Below are 16,780 nucleotides of genomic sequence, written 5' to 3' on the forward strand. Positions count from 1 at the left end.
GTTTTATGAAATTCTTGTTCAAAAGAATAAACTTGCATGACCAGGCAACCAAATGGTCAAATAATTAACATTCGGCCAAGCATCCATTTCATTCCCTTGCATCAAATGTATCACATCTCTATTTCTTTTTTCTGAATTCTAGGCTTTAATAGACACTCTGTTGCTGGGAGGCTGGTGGACGTGCCGTAATTATATGAATAATCATTACATCACAGATACTTATCTCAGTGAACTTAATAACCGACATGCCTGATTGGTACACCAAATGATCCCTCTTCTGCTCATGCGCAAAGTAGAGCTGCAAACTTGAGCTGCAAACTTTTTTAAAGGTACACCACAGACTCTGTGAAAGCATGTGCTTCTATGAGCCGCAGATAGAGAGAAAATTTCATCTTTTTTTTTCTTAATGTAATGTTTGCTCACTTTTTGCGTAAGTTATGCATGTGGAATGTGATTGTGACTGATGTATGGAGGGCAAGGTGGTTAATGATTTATTTCTAAGTTTTGTTGTGAATTTTAGTTCAGACGAGCTTCATATCCAAACATTCCAAAGTCATGAGCGTACACTTGGAGCAACTTAGATATTGTATCGTTAGACAGTTTCCTCAGGGCTTCGTTGAAAACTGCACTGCTATTGGTCTCATGGAAGTTATCCCGTGACGGGTATGTCACATTGGATTCTACTCCAAGCTGGCGGAGCATGTACGGTGCGTCCTCAGCCACTGTTTCCAGCTTCCCGATGAAGTCGTACTTTACCGTGCAGGGATCACACAGGCGATGCATGAAGTTAAAATGTTCGTTGGAAGACGGTCCTCCTGGACTTGTGAGGAAAAACGTGAATTCTCTCCAGCTAACATGCTTGTCTTTGGCACTAAGGTCTTCACGTGTCACATTGTCCCTGCACAGCTTAATAATCTTGTTTGCCACTTTGCTGAGGTCTCTATCCACGGGGTACTTCATCACGTCTTCGAATTTGTTCTTATACGCAGATAGCAAACGAACAAACGGGTGCCGTACATACATGAATTTTTGGTAGGTGGTGAGTATGCGCGTTCGATCAGCTCTGGAGTACTGAGTGAGATCGCGCAAATGGGTTCCTTTGCCTTCGTAGTGTATTTCCTTCAGCTGAAGATCGCTCAGTGATTGGTTGGCGCCGTCCAACACGAGCATAACACTTTTCCAGTTTGTACAGCCGACCTTTGGGATAAAACAGTAGACAAGTTTTTGTTTATCACTGACAAGGAGCTGATCGAGAGTTGTACGGCTGACGTTCACTCGCCGAAGCTCGGGATGGTCATTGCAGTAAGCGTCGATTGCACGGAGTCGCTTTTCGTTCCGCAGACGAACGAAGTCGTCAGGGTGCGCAGGCCGCGATGTCTGCGTGATGTTTGGAGAGCATTAAAAGAGAGAGAGAGAGAGAGAGAGAAAGAGTAAAAGGAATGGTGGAATGTGTTTTGATTAATAAACTCTCATCGGATCAGCAAGATTAGACTTAGCTGCTCCAAGAAGAATGAGATAAATGAAGAATGTAACGTAAAATAACCATTTCTATACATACATAATTATCCTGATCAGCTGACCATGTTGTGTTACACTTTAGACTCACATAATTGGAGAAATTAATAAATGCCACTTTGCGGTTGCAAACCTCACTTTTATCAACGGTAATGATACGTGGGCATGGACGTAGTTACTAGTATTCTTGTATTGTACTAGCAGCACCCGTGGAAATCCACGGGTCTGAGGGGTTTTACTCTTTTTTCCCCTCTCATATATACGATTTTACACATTTTTATTGATGAAATAAAAAGAACAGTTACTTGTGCTCTCTTCTACTCATGACCACCATCCCCTCACACACATTTTCACCCTCGCAGAACAAACAAACAAACAAACATTCAGGGAAAAATCACCAAAAAAACGCTTGATGAGATTCTCCGAAAGTTCTGCCCACAGATTCTTCCCGTCTGAACGGGGAGATGCTATACACTGTATGACTTTGATATTAATTATACCCCCTGTTCTTGCATCCATGCAGGCACCCGAGCGAATCCGCGGCTGGTCTCAAGGCATCGCATTTTTTTTTTTTTTCATTCCTATTTCTTTTCCCACGTTATGAGAGAAAAATATAATATTTTCGTCTTCAATCGCTCCCTCCTTTTTGTTTTTAATCACCAAAACTTGGTTCGATGTATCAGAGAACCATCCGTTTATATACTTCAGACTAAACATCATCATTATTATTATCATATTGTTATCATTATTATGCTCCTACTGTTATATTATTATTGTGATCATATAGTCATTAGGCTTTATAAGTATAAGAAACCCGTGGAAATCTACGGGTCTCAGGGCTTCGTATTCTTTCTTTAATATTTCTTCAACCACGTTATGACAGAAGAAATACACAAAGATTATTTTTGTCTTCATTTGCTCCCTCATTTCTGTTTTCATAATCAAAACTTGGGTTGATGGATCTAGAACCGCCTGTTTATCTCATTGATACTGTTTATTGTTTTTACTATCATTATAATCATTGATTATGATTATGATTATGATTATTACCATTATTATTATTTTCAGGGAGGGGAGATCATAGTCATTCGGTTTCATTGCTATTTTATATAATTCATTGACATTAGGATGACTCAAGGGAATTCAGAAAAAAAAAGTTTATCGGTCAAGGATAGTGAATCTTTTTGTCCGTCATGTCAAGGTTACTCTCAAGGTTACTTATTTCAAATAGCTTCGTTATCATTGATATTCATTTTTAAACATTAAAACAATCCAGTACCTGTTTGTGTCTCCTCTGCCCACTCTTAGTTATGGATTATAGCACCCCTCCCCATTAATTTGTATTGGCCTATTCTCTTATTATCATTATTACAGTGTAATATTGTTATTGTTATTATCATTTTTATTATTACTAACATTGTTATAATTATTATTATTTTTTTAATCATGTTCCAAATTTCACATTTCATATTCAGGTTACATATTCCATTTGATTTTGAAGTAAAATATGTTTAACACAACAGTCAATTTTAGACATAATTTCACAAATGTATAAGGACATGTAATACAATGATGTGTATGAGGAACCTACTAAAAAGCAATGCTTGTAGGATGTAGGTTCCAAAGAAATAATGTAAGCGTTTAGTGCAACATGCTAATTACGAAAGATGACGAAACACATGCGAAATTCAGTATGTCGAGATTATAATAAAATCTACGGAATGAACAAAATAGTTTATAATTTTCAAGGTAAAAACTAAAGGATTTAATGCTACATAAAATTGCAATATTGGTCAAACAAATGTAGTCAAATGTAGTCACCCGAGCGAGGCATCATTAGGGGAGAGGAGAGAGTAGAGTCATAATATAGGGATGATCAACATAGGGAGGCAGAAATGTTAATTTGTTAAGAATTGTAAAAATCTCTTTCCCCCATTTTTCTGCTCTTGATAAAAAGCTTTTCTGAAGACAGTCCTGCGCAAACTGTCCAAAACTGCTTCACTGCACTAACATACTCAATCTTGTGCTGAGCAGGACTACCCCAGTTGTGTTTTTGTTGCTATTGTGCTGAGAGAAATACAATATTTTCGTCTTCACTATACTGCTCTCTTCTTTTAGTTTTTATCACCAAACCTTGGTTTGATAGATCATAGAACCACCCGTTTATCTGCATTAGACACAGGTACATTTTATCATCATTATTATCATTATTGTTATTATTATTATTATTATTATTAATATTATTATTATTATCGTTATTATATTACCACTATAATCTCCACTATTATTTGTGGAGGGGGGGATCATATTATAGTCATTGGGTTTAATAAGTAGGCACCTGTTGGAATCCATGCATCTCAGGGCCTCGTATTTTTTCTTTAACTCTTTTCCCTCGTTATGGGAGAAAGAAGAATATTTTTGTCTTCATTTGCTCCCTCTTTTTTATTTTTATCAACAAAACTTGGTGTGATGGACCATAGAATTACCCATTTTATTTCCACTTGGAAATTCAAAAAAAAAAAAAAAGCGAGGGTTTCCTCTACGTCCGCTCATCTTATGAATATTCATGTTTACAGCAGCCCTACAGTATATGAATGGACAGCGGCGCGTGTAATCTGATATGGAAGGATACGATCGGCAAGGACAAAATTTAAGTGGATATTTAGCCGTCCTAAACAGTCTGAGTACAATGATACCCGCTTGAGAGTAAACTAAATGACGTACCTGAGCTGCATATGTATAGTATCCTGCAGTTGTGTAAAATACAATAAAATAACAGCATTCGTTGTTTTCATTAGGGCACGCCAATGCCAATGGCGAACGTCACTGTACGTAAATGCCCTTGTATGACCGCGCGCGCCGTGTATTATACGATATGAGAGTCCATCACGCGAAAGCAGATAGTGTTTCATGTAACCATCGTCAATACATACACACAGGCGCAGGTCACACACTGGCGTACCGTGCCCACCCGAGAGTACATTGTGTGCGTGCCTGCGTGTCCGCCGGAAGATGTCAAAGATTTCGCTGCACCCATCATCTTTAGTATCCCACTGTCTCTGCCAGATAAATGATACACTATCGAGAAAGTAGGAGTCCAGCGCAGGATTGGTGAATATTAAAACGCTCGGCTCTTTCGTCACGCACAAAAATGCATTATGCATGTAGCTAATTAATTTTTCTTTTTCGTCCTCGACGTCGACACGGAGGCGGAGAGGGGACGAAACCCGCGCCATTCGATGCAGGATACTCTCCTGCGGCCGACGGCACCGGTCGCAGCTGCCCGGAGCCGACGGCTCGGGAGGAGATAGACAATCCAGCAACGCCGGAATAAAACAGGAAATACATTAGGCCGCGACAACAACAACAACTTCGAGTATTATAGTATAGGACTAGCAGCACCCGTGGAAATCCACGGGTCTGAGGGGCTTAATTTTTTTTTCTCATAATACGATTTTGCACATTTTTATTGAAGAAATAAAAAGAAAAGTCTTCTCATTCTTTCGTTAATTGTACTGTCTTCTAAATGACCATCACCCTTCCCAGAAATTTTATAATACATTTTTGTAGTATATGCCAGGCGATCCGGTCCATTGGTAGGGATCATTCCCGCCACTACTTGCTTTTATTATAGAACTTGAGTTTCGAGGGGTTATTTGCACCCGTTGAAGTCCAACAGTTGTCTTGTTGCCCCTCACCCCTCCCCCCCCCTCACGCACACACACATTTCCACCTCCGCAGGGCAAAAAACAAAAACATTCAGGGAAAAATTACCAAAAACGCAAATGAGATTCCCCGAAAGTTCTGCCCACAGGTTGTTCCCGTCGAAACGGGAAGATATTAACACTATGACTTTGATTACCCCCTGCTCTTGCATCCACGCGGGCACCCGCGGGAATCCACGGCTGGTCTCAAGGCTTCGGTTTGTTTTGTGTTTTTTTTTTTCATGTTTCTTTTCCCCACGTTATGAGAGAAAAATAAGATATTTTCGTCTTCATAATTTTGCTCCCTCCTTTTTGTTTTTAATCACCAAAACTTGGCTTGATATATCATATTAATATAGAACTACATCTGCTTCAGATTGTACATTATCATAATTAATATTAGGCCTACAATTATTGCTCCTATTATTGTTATTATTATATCATTATTATTATTATCCTTATCATTATCATTATTATTATTATTATTATTATTATTATCATCATCATTGTTATTATTTGGGGAGGGGGAGATCATAGTCATCAGGTTTAATAGGCACCCGTGTGAGTAGGTTCTCACGACCTCGTATTTTTTTTCTTTAATATTTTTCCCATGTTATGGAAGAAAGAAGAATATATACATCACTGCATTCGTCTTCATTTGCTCCCTCTTTTTTTTTTTGTCACCAAAACTTGGTTTGATAGACCATAGAACCACACATTCTATTTCCACTTGCAATTTTAAAAATAGGCGGTCAGCAAAGCGAGGTTTTCCTCTACGTCCGCTCATCTTATGAATATGTATGATTACAGCAGCTCTGCAGTAAACGAATGGACACAGCTGCGCATGTAATCTGATATGTAAGGGTACGATCGGCAAATATATTTAGCCGCGTCCTAAACAGTCTGCGTACAATGACACCGGACTTGAGAGCAAACGGCGAGCAAACTAAATGACGTACCTGAGCTGCATATAGTATTCTGCAGTTGTGTAAAATACAATTACATAACCAACGTTCGTTGTTTTCATTTGGGGACGCCAATAATGGCGAACTGTACGTAAATGCCCTTGTAGTCCATATCACGCACACACAGATTCGTGTAACCATCGTCAATACATTCAGTACACGTAACAGGCGGAGGCAAAGGTACATCACAGAACTATATACACACAGTGTAGAGTGTGTATAGAGTTCTGCGAGGTACATTGTGTGTGTGCGTGCGCGTCCGCCGGAAGATGTCAGAGATTTCGCTGCACCATCATCTTTAGTATCCCCCAGTGTCTCTGCAAGCTAAAAGATGGAAGATCGAGAAAGCAGGAGGCCAGCGCAGGTTCCGTGAATATTGAAACGCTCGGCTCTTTCGTCACGCACAAAAATGCATTATGCATATAGCTAATTAATTTTTCTTTTTCGTCCTCGACGTCGACACGGAGGCGGAGAGGGGACGAAACCCGCGCCATTCGATGTAGGATACTCTCCTGCGGCCGACGGCACCGGTCGCAACTGCCCGGAGCCGACGGCTCGGGAGGAGATAGAGAAACCAGCAACGCCGAAATAAAACAGGAAATACATAAGGCCGCGACAACAACAACAACTTCGAGTATTATAGTATAGGATTCAGTAATCACAATCCGCAGTAGGCAGAAACTGTGTCTATATCATGTTGCATAGAGCTTTGATGAACCTGTGGAGCAGAATGTGTGCATATACAGCATGTGTTCTGAATAGTCTTCTTAACATCAGGTGAGCAAGACCCCCTATGATGTGGATAAGGGAGAGAACGTAACACCGATAGATACCTTGCTTATAAAGAGTACACGCCACCCCAACTGTTCAGGTATTATACTCGAAACCCCTTCCGTTAGATCTGTTCGCATTATCAGACCTTTAAAATACAATGTCTTTATCAGTTGCATTATTTCTCATTTGCGATGAAAATCATACTGAAGTATCACTTCTTACTATTATATATATATATATATATATATATAATATTATATATATAATGTCACAATAGAGGAATGCATTAAATGCCAATTGCCTTGATTTTAATTCAAAATCCGAATTTTCGGGGGCCTCCCCTTCGTCAGGGATGACAGTGCTAATGAATTTTCACAGTGAAAATTCATTAGCACTGTCATCCCTGACGAAGGGGAGGTCCCCCAAAATTCGGATTTTGAATTAAAATCAAGGCAATTGGCATTTAATGCATTCCTCTATTGTGACATTATATATATAATATTATATATATATATATATATATATATATATATATATATAACGTTGAAGTAGGAAGGAGTGGTAAGCGTAGCTGGATTTCAGCAGGTTTAATGGCCGAGCTTTCGGTCCTTTAGTGGACCTTCATCAAGGCTGCGTTAACAGACAAGATAAATTGAATAATTACACATCTATTTTATGTCATATTTGTGCATGTGCATATGAAAGTCTTTTTACCATCCACCTTTGATTTGATACAAGATATCGTTATCATCGGATCTGCTTACCAAGAAATCTGATTGCTGTAGACCATTCCACCTGTAGTCATTGTCATCAACTGTTGGTCCTAAATCGTGAACAAAATTATATTATTTAACATTAAAACCTAACATTTTTTTTTATAGCAATATATAACAAATTCATACAAAGTAACATATGCACTACAGTTTGTGTTGCCTAGCTTTTCGTGTGTATATATGGACAGATTTGATTTGTTGTTGTTTTTTTTTTGTCAAAGAAACTCTCTATGGTCGCACTGACACGGAAAGATACAGCATCTATAGATATCCAAGGCTGACATTTATTGATAAAGAAAATGTTTCAGAAAGCACAATTAAGGCACGCACTTTGCTATCAGCACTCAGTCTTCAATTATGAAGAATGATCAAACTTTAACTCTTGTTACGTTCTCTTTTTTTGGACATCGCCATGCACCATACATTTAAGTAATTCTAAGTATTTTCATTGAGTATCTGTACCTCTTTTATTAGCAAACACAGGTATTGTGTATCATTAAGAGCAGTATTATTAAAAAATAAATGTTCGAGTTATCACATCCGATTCATAATAATGTGTATGTCAGTTGTATCACAAAACATCCTATATACTACATTTGTACCAATTAGAATTTTTCAATAAAGCATAACATATAGGGAGATGTGACTATTTTCTCAATAAGCCATAACTGTAGACGGTTAAATTTAGAAACCATTTTTTTTCAACTATTGTTCACATTTCATTATTTAACAATACTTAACAGTGATTATACTGGATGAAATTTTTACCTTGGTTGCTTCTATCCATAACTAACATTTTAAACTTCTTTTGAAGCACTAAAGCTGTGTTTTTGTTTCATCTCCAAACAGTAATTACTGCCTTTACAAAAAAAACCTTTGCCTTGGTTTTAGTGAAACTTTTATCTTGCAAAATATGTATTTTATGGGTAATAAATACACTTATATACCACTGTATACCATTTATATACATACATATTATATATATATATATATATATATATATATATATATATATAAAGATATGTGTGTGTGAATAATTCTAAAGATAGAAATAAACAATAGATAAAACAATAGCGTTAAAGTTGGCAAACGTGAATAATATCGCTTATATTTGAAGACCTGAATATAAGAACGACCCAAGTCCAATTTTTGGCCAAATTCAGTTTGACATGGGAAATTGTAGCTTATGCATGGACTCATCTTGTGTATAAATGATAAATCCTAATTACCCCCGGAAGTGCCTGAAATGAATGAGTTAAATCTCATATTAATTTAAGAATGAAGGACTTGGGTCATTCTTACATTCATATAATAGCGCCCTCTCTCATCCTTCTCTCATCTCTATAGCAGAATATCATGTACCTATATGAATCAACGAACGACCCAAGTCCATATGAATCAAAGAACGACCCCAGTCCACCACACAAAATGGCCTCTCCACAATTAATGTAAATGTTAATTGTCATAATAATATCTGTTCTAATTTGTATATACAATGTTGCCTTCCCATCACAGTTAAATAGAATATTATTGGACAAATAAAAAAGATATGAAGGTTTTTTTTTAGTTTACTCGAAATGGTCTTCCATGGACTTGGGTTGTTCTTATATTCATATACTCATTTGTATACTGCGTAAATTTAATGTATATCTGTAATATACAGTCAGAAACGCACAAACGTCAAACACCTGCTAGTAAATCACAATATCCACACAAGTGGCTGTTCTACCACAACTTTCATTTAGCACAGCTGTACGATTCTTTCACAGGAGTGTTCTTGAAGAGTCACACAATATTATGTTACATACAGTTACCTTTCTGAGGTTTCTGAGGAGTCAGTGACGTCTCTAGCTCAGACAGTCCGGTCACTTTAAGGGCTGCATACAGAATGGACGATACGAGTATCATGGAGAAACACCAGCGAAGCGACGATCTCATTGTTACGTCATACGTACGATCCTGTGGATTTTGACTATACGGTCTGTGAAAAACAAGACAAAAAAAAACAAGAAGAAAAAAAGAGCGTTTGCGTCTGCGTGTAACGAATGATATACACCTGTGATGTAACCGATACAGAAGTCTAAAGTTATATGATAGAGAATCTGATTACACTTTATGTCGAGGACAAAAACTGACTTCATTTACACGTGACATTTTATTTGATAATCCAAACTTAGGTTAACCTAAAAGCATGGTCGTATGCAGGAATGTTTTGGTAGGCCTGTTTGATTTTTTTTTTCCGGTGGGACAGGGTACATCCCCTCCAACGAGAGAGAGTTTTTTTTTTAATTGAAATTCAATGATCTGATGCGGATCTTGTGGTGGAATATCTGCAAAATTTTGAATAATTTTCAATTACAAAGTAAGAAAATCTACAATCAGACAATAAAAATGGTTAAAGTTAAGTTGTGGTATCCATCACCTCTTGTTCCTCAATTTTTTCACGTCGGTAAAATGTATGGCGGTGGAACAAATTAAGGGAGGGGATGTGGAAGGAGGACGGTATCCCCCTTCCACACGAGGGAGCTTTTGCATTTTTTTTTTTTGCATTGAAACTCAACGATTGGTGCACAATGTTGGTGCAATACCATTATATAGAACATGTTTTTTTCTTTCTTTCTTTCTTTTCAACCAAACAGAAAATGATCACCAATCACGGACAGTGTAAGTAGCTAAATATTGTATCTGTCACCTCTTGTTCAGAATTTGCGTCTTCTCTGTGTACTGAGTATATACATATTGAAAGAGCATAACAGTAAAAGTGGATTGAAAAAAAAAATCTCGAAAAAAGTGGATTGAGTGAAAGCAGCAATACTTAGAAGAACATATCAGGGAAGGTTTGACGAAAATCAGAAAATTGATTTAAAAGGCTGGTATAGTATTGGTGGAGATGAAAAATCGGTTTTTAATGGCTGAGACATAAAAAAAAAACCAAAGTAAAACAAAGTTGTAAAACGTTCTTCTAAACTTAACGCATTTGACGCTACGTTGACTCGTAGGTGCTCTCAAAAACGTCGCGCGGCGCAAAATGGAACAGCGCCGATCAACGGGCTGTTGAAAGAGATGATTTCGAAAGCCCGAAACAACTGCTCGTCTACATACATGACATTGTTATGCCGTTCATCGGTGCACTGGAGTGAGACAGCAGCAGGTAATCTGTCAAGAAATGTCGCTATACCTCATTAGGACCTTGAAAGAACCTCTAAAAGATCCGCGTAATGCTGTTGTTAACTTCTGAAATGTAGCTTAGTCTGTATGAGCCCTTTACAGTGGGTTCTTCCAGGGAGGTGGAAGCTCTTTCCACCTCCCTGGTTCTTCAATGCATCGTTAGCAAGTGTGGTTAGTATCAGTGGGGGCTCTGTGGCATAAAGATAGGATTTCCGACTCCCTAACGAAAGACCGGAGTTCGGTTCCTGCCCAGTACTTGCGTGGTTGGACAAAATGTTTTTACCCACTTTGTCCCTCTCAACCCAGGTGCGTATAAATGGGTACCTGTTTCTTATAATAAACTCGAACCCAATCAGTCTGGCATCATATTCAAGGATCAGCGTAAATTAAGTCAGCCTATTGTATAGTAGATAGGTGACTGAAAAAAGATTTTGATATAGAGAGAAATAAGACTGACCGAAAAAATAAAATAAATTGGATTTATTTTGGATGTCACACCGCGTTCTAGTCTAGTTGCGCGGTGAGGTCAAGCACTGTGAGCCAAAGGACCTTTTGGGTGCTTGATTTAGATTTCGTAACGTTGTTATCTCCTAGATTTTCCCCATCAAAATGGTGAGGCAAATCAGGACCTGCATTTGTTACGCAGAGCTTTAATACAGAACTATTACTACACAACGCGCAGTCGTTGTGATAATAGAATCTTTACTCAATTCTCACGATTAACACACAAGCGTCTTCTGAACGGATATAGAAAGATAACAACAGACATGTTATACAATGACGTGTGCAATTGACAGGACGTTGTCTATGTGGTATCATGAAGAAAGCATTTCATCGGGACCACATGACCATTAACGTTATCGTGGCTACACAATCTAAATATCTGGGGGTGTTCCATCAATTTAGTCAGCGCTGACAAGTTGTCAGTCTCTGACAATTTCAGCAAAATCCTTGGTTTTGATTGGCTGAGATGCTCTGGTCACTGACTGTTACTATGGCTATACATGTATATTGTCAGAGACTGACAACTTGTAATTGTCAGAGACTGACAACTTGTAATTGTCAGCGCTGACTAACTTGATGAAACACCCCCCTGTTTGTATGAAACAGGATACTATACCTTGCTCTGTGTTCTCGTATAAAATTATGGACCGTTCGGAGACAATCTTTTGATTTTCAATTCAATTCAATTCAATTCAATTCAATCTTTATTTCCGATTCAGTATATAATATACCAGATAAATTGTACAAAAAGTGAGTTTAAAAACAATGGAAACGACAACAAAACAAGGCGAGATTATGATATAGACGAAAGATTAAAAAAACCACATCGGAAAAACAGATATCACAGGTACATAAAGAACAGAAACTCATTAACATTATGTGTTTGGTTGACCGGAAAATGGTATGCGCGTAGAAAGCCAGAATAGGCTTGTTATGTTGCACATACCCCGCGTTATAATCATTTGAAAATTACTTTAAAAAAATCAAATTAATCATAACAAAAAAAAAAGAAAAACATTAAACACCATAATACAAATAGAAGAAAGACCAATACATCCATACATAATAATCCAATCAATACTTACTAATCAATAACTTCTTGTACTGCCTTTTGAACATATTATTAAACTGTGTATTGAATTTGCTCAGTTCTAACGTATTCCATAAAACGGGACCATGTATGACGTAACGAATATTTAGATTTATCGGTTAAAAAACGCCATCGATGAAAATGATTTGACGATCTTGTATAATGATTATGTACATCAGAGTTCACAGAAAACATATTTTGTAAATAAGGTGAAAGAGTTTTAGCATGGAAACGTTGCATAAAGGAACATATTTGCATTTTATTCGAATCTTGCAATTTAAGAGTCTGTAATGATTTAAAAAGTTTAGATGTTGACGCTCTATAATCTGACTTTGTACAAATTCGAATTGCTTTCTTTTGTAGTACAAAAAGTCTTTGAGTATGGCAAGAATACGTGTTTCCCCAGATAGAAATGCAATAAGATAAAACAGATAAAATGTAAGCATTATAAAGAACGAACAAAATGTAACTTGGCAAATCATATTTCAGTCGATTCAATATTCCAATAAAACGAGAAATTTTTGTACAAACAAAGTCAATATGATCGCTCCAACTCAACTTACTGTTTAATACAACACCTAAAAAATTTACAGATTCATAAAATTTCAAACGTATATCACCAATTTTTAAAATCATATCATCAGTATTATATTGCACAGCTCCGCGTTTAAAAAGTACACATTGTGTTTTACTTATATTCAAAGTGAGCATATTGCACTTAAACCAATTATGTACCTGATAAAGATTTTTGTTTAAAAGTTCATTCAACACATTGATATCATTATGAGAGGCAAGAAGTGAGGTGTCGTCTGCATATAAAATAAAATGAGATTTATGGCAAGAATTGGCAATATCGTTTATATAAATCAAAAACAGTAAAGGTCCAAGAATGGATCCCCGAGGCACACCCGTATTGACATTTCTAAAAGACGAATGAAAAGAATCATAAACAGTGAATTCTTTCCGCCCACATAAATAAGATCTAAACCACTTAAGACAGACACCACGAACACCATAATATTGCAATTTTTGAAGTAAGATTTCATTAGAAAGACAATCAAATGCTTTAGAAAGATCCATGAATATTGCCAAAACTTCTTTACCATCATTCATTTCTTGAATTATTCTGTCTTGTATTTCTATAACTGCCATGTCTGTAGACAGATTTTGCGGGAATCCATACTGACTATCGTATAATAAATCATACTGAAGCAGGAAATTATAAAAACGAGTAAAAGCTATTTTTTCTAATATTTTTGAAAAACAAGGCAAAATAGATATTGGACGGTAATTTGTGAATATTCTGGGGTCATTTTTTTTTAAGAACTGGAATAACTTTTGAAACTTTCATTTTGGATGGTACGATACCAGTACTTAACGAAAGATTACATACAGGCAAAAAAGGTTCAACAATATAAGGTAAAACATATTTAACCACAGTTGGATCAATATCGTCAAAACCACTGCTTTTCCCAGACTTTAATGCCTTTTCAATATCTAAAATTTCATCTACTGTGGCTGGTTTAAAAAACAAAGTATCAAAAACAGATTTATTCATATCAACAGAAAAATCTTTATTATGCACCACATTATTAGTGGATATGTTTGATCCAATATTAACGAAATATTCATTAAAATGTTCAGCAATATCAGCGGTATCATGAATATCAGTTCCATTGTGCGAAAAAGTTTGGTAATAATCTTTTCTTTCCCTAAAATTGCATTAATGAATTTCCATGTCTCTTTTGAATTGTTTTTGATTAGATCAAACTTGTTCGAATAAAAACCCTTCTTTGCTCTGCGTAAGCAAAGAGTAACTTTATTACGAATTTTCTTATACCTTTCATAATGTGATTCAAGGGAAGATTTAATATATTTCTTGTAACATTTATTTTTATTTTTGATAAGTTTTAAAAGTTCACTTGTAACCCACGGTTTTCTGATTTCTTGTTTTTTCCTTATTCTTGATTTCTCTCTTAGGTAAATGCACATCATACAGATCAATGAATATTTCGTAAAACACATTATACGCACCCTCGGGATCAGTTTGTTCATACACTCTTGACCAATCAGTGTCTGCTAGGTCAGCACAAAGGGTAGCGAGATTTTCTTTAGTAATCTTCCTGAATATTTTTGGCTTCTTACTGTTACGTCTCTCCTCTGGATGTAATGATATATGAAATATTGGTAGGTGATCAGAAATATCTGTCATCAGGATGCCTGACAGAGTGGAGATGGTGTTATCATTTGTAAATATATTGTCGATAGTTGTGGCTGACGTTGCGCTGACCCGAGTTGGTCTATCTACCAAGGGGTGAAATCCGGAAGAAGCAGTTACATTTACAAACTCCAGTATTGATGGACTTATGTCTTTTTTAGTCAAATCGATGTTATAATCTCCCATCAAATATACAAAATAGGTTCTTATTTTGTTTTATATTGAATTCACTGATCAGTTTTTCAAAGAAAGGAGTGAATGTAGAAATGGAATATTTTGGTTGGCGATATATCACTCCGACTATGATATTTCGAAATGATTTACAATTAATTTTAATGAATAACTGATCAACTCCTTCACATTGCTCCTTAGACTCATAATGTGTAAAGCTTAGCTCTTCTGGGATGAAGAGGCCAACTCCACCCCCACGACCAGTTGGTCGGTTCACATGAATAAATTTGTAACCGTCAAGTGCAAAAGGAACATATATAGCTGAGTTTATCCACGTTTCAGATATAGCTATCACTGAAAACTTAAATTCAATGCATGAAAGGTAAGTATGCATTCTTTCAAAATTTTGGCACATGCTCCTTGCATTGAAATGAATCATGCTGAAGTTTTTTGTCACTGAGCAATTTTGTATGGCATTATTCAGTTCAGAAGTCAAAAAATATTTAGTTGGGATGGGATTAAAGATCTTATCTATTTCATGTTCAACTTGATAATCATTACCATCTAGGCCTATATTGGGAGAATTCACAAAATTGCCTGTGGATTTTTTCATCGGCGTTTTTTGATCAACTAATCCACTCCAATCCATACATTCCTTCGTGGGTTCAGTAGGTGAGGACGAATGAAAAGGTAAGTACTGGAAAATGCATTTTGTGCATCTCCAATTGATAAATGAGTAATGAATGTCATCATATTGTTCCTTATTTATTCCCGCACAAGTAATGTGCATCCAGACAGAACATGAAGTACATTGTAGTCCCCTCTGATTGTTTTTTACTGCTTTGCAACATGATACACAGGGGTATCTTAGAGTCATGAGAATATCAAACAACTTTTTAAATGAATCAGTGCAATAAGGAAAAAAATCAAATTACCCGTGTCAAATAGAAATTACCAACGGAAAAGAAAAAAAACACAGAACAAAAAACAAAACTTCTTATGAAAATGTACCAATTCAATATAAAGAGAATGCATCTTTATAACCATACACACTGATATCACTGTAGTTATATGAAGATTTGACCAAAAATAGGATTTTCATTTCTTGCATTGGTTGAATAGGCGTCAGCACTGTAGGGAAAGTTACGATCATATCAAGTCTAAGTCACTTTCTGAGTTGATGACCCGCTTGATTGTCTTTCCTCCAGTAGCAGGAAGAAGAGCGATTATTCTTCCATCCGATGTCCAGGATGAGAGAACTTTACGACACGCTTTTGTTTTTTGTAGCAGCGCTGCATTCTGCTTTGTGAGGTCCTCGTCAATTCCCATGTTGGATCCCTTCAGCGCTCGTCGCTTGGAGATGACAAGCTTCCTCATTCGGTATGACACAAACTTCACAATGGTCGGACGAGACTTTTCTTTGGTGTTCCGTGATGCGCGAGTATTTCGAGATCTTTGCTCCGCCTTGTTCACAGAACCGACGCGATGCGATCTCTCTATGTCGTTTTTGGTGATCGGAATTTTGAGAACCCGCTCACTATTCGACACACATGATCGTCAGTGTTCTCTCCGTTGGACTCCTCGACGCCATAGAAACGTAGACAATTGCGTCTTGAATATTGTTCTTGTGCGTTGGCGTTCCTTTGCAGGCTCTTTACAACTTCTTGTTCACGTTCAACTGCTTTCGTGAGTTTAGCGATCTCGGATGATTGGTTTTCAATTTGTTTCTCCAGATCCGTTATATCCTCGCTTCATTCTTTTCGATCCGCTCCGTGGCGATGGACATCTCGGCCTTCACTGATTCACGCACAGCTTTGCGGATTAGTTGAAGGAAGGAATCGCTTTCAACAAAAGACTGCAATGCCTCGTCAATAATGGCTAGGACTCTATCTTGGGTC

The 16,780-nt window shown here is 37.0% G+C and overlaps 1 protein-coding gene across 1 annotated transcript; it reads right to left on the reverse strand.

The window, feature by feature from the left end:
• Window positions 1–516: 516 nt before the first annotated feature.
• LOC139716015 (carbohydrate sulfotransferase 11-like) lies at window positions 517–16,259 on the reverse strand. The gene is made up of 4 exons (XM_071627573.1): window positions 16,052–16,259; window positions 9,546–9,608; window positions 7,723–7,781; window positions 517–1,377 (listed from the first exon to the last, which is right to left on the reverse strand). Exons 1-4 carry the CDS (start codon window positions 16,257–16,259, stop codon window positions 517–519), a joined length of 1,191 nt encoding a protein of 396 aa, XP_071483674.1.
• Between the last annotated feature and the right edge of the window lie 521 nt (window positions 16,260–16,780).

This window comes from Diadema antillarum, unplaced genomic scaffold, assembly GCF_040938485.1.
Source record: "Diadema antillarum isolate AM-2024a unplaced genomic scaffold, OU_Dant_1.0 scf00000060, whole genome shotgun sequence".
In the NCBI taxonomy this organism is placed as follows: domain Eukaryota; kingdom Metazoa; phylum Echinodermata; class Echinoidea; order Diadematoida; family Diadematidae; genus Diadema; species Diadema antillarum.

Bases quoted from the DNA above. Each gene is read 5' to 3' on its own strand.
- LOC139716015 (XM_071627573.1), bottom strand. From the start codon at position 16,259: ATGAGGAAGCTTGTCATCTCCAAGCGACGAGCGCTGAAGGGATCCAAC. The intron at 9,609-16,051 runs GTGACTTAGACT...TTCTGTATGCAG, and splicing joins GCGGGTCATCAACTCAGAAA to CCCTTAAAGTGACCGGACTG. The intron at 7,782-9,545 runs GTAACTGTATGT...TTCACGATTTAG, and splicing joins TCCTCAGAAACCTCAGAAAG to GACCAACAGTTGATGACAAT.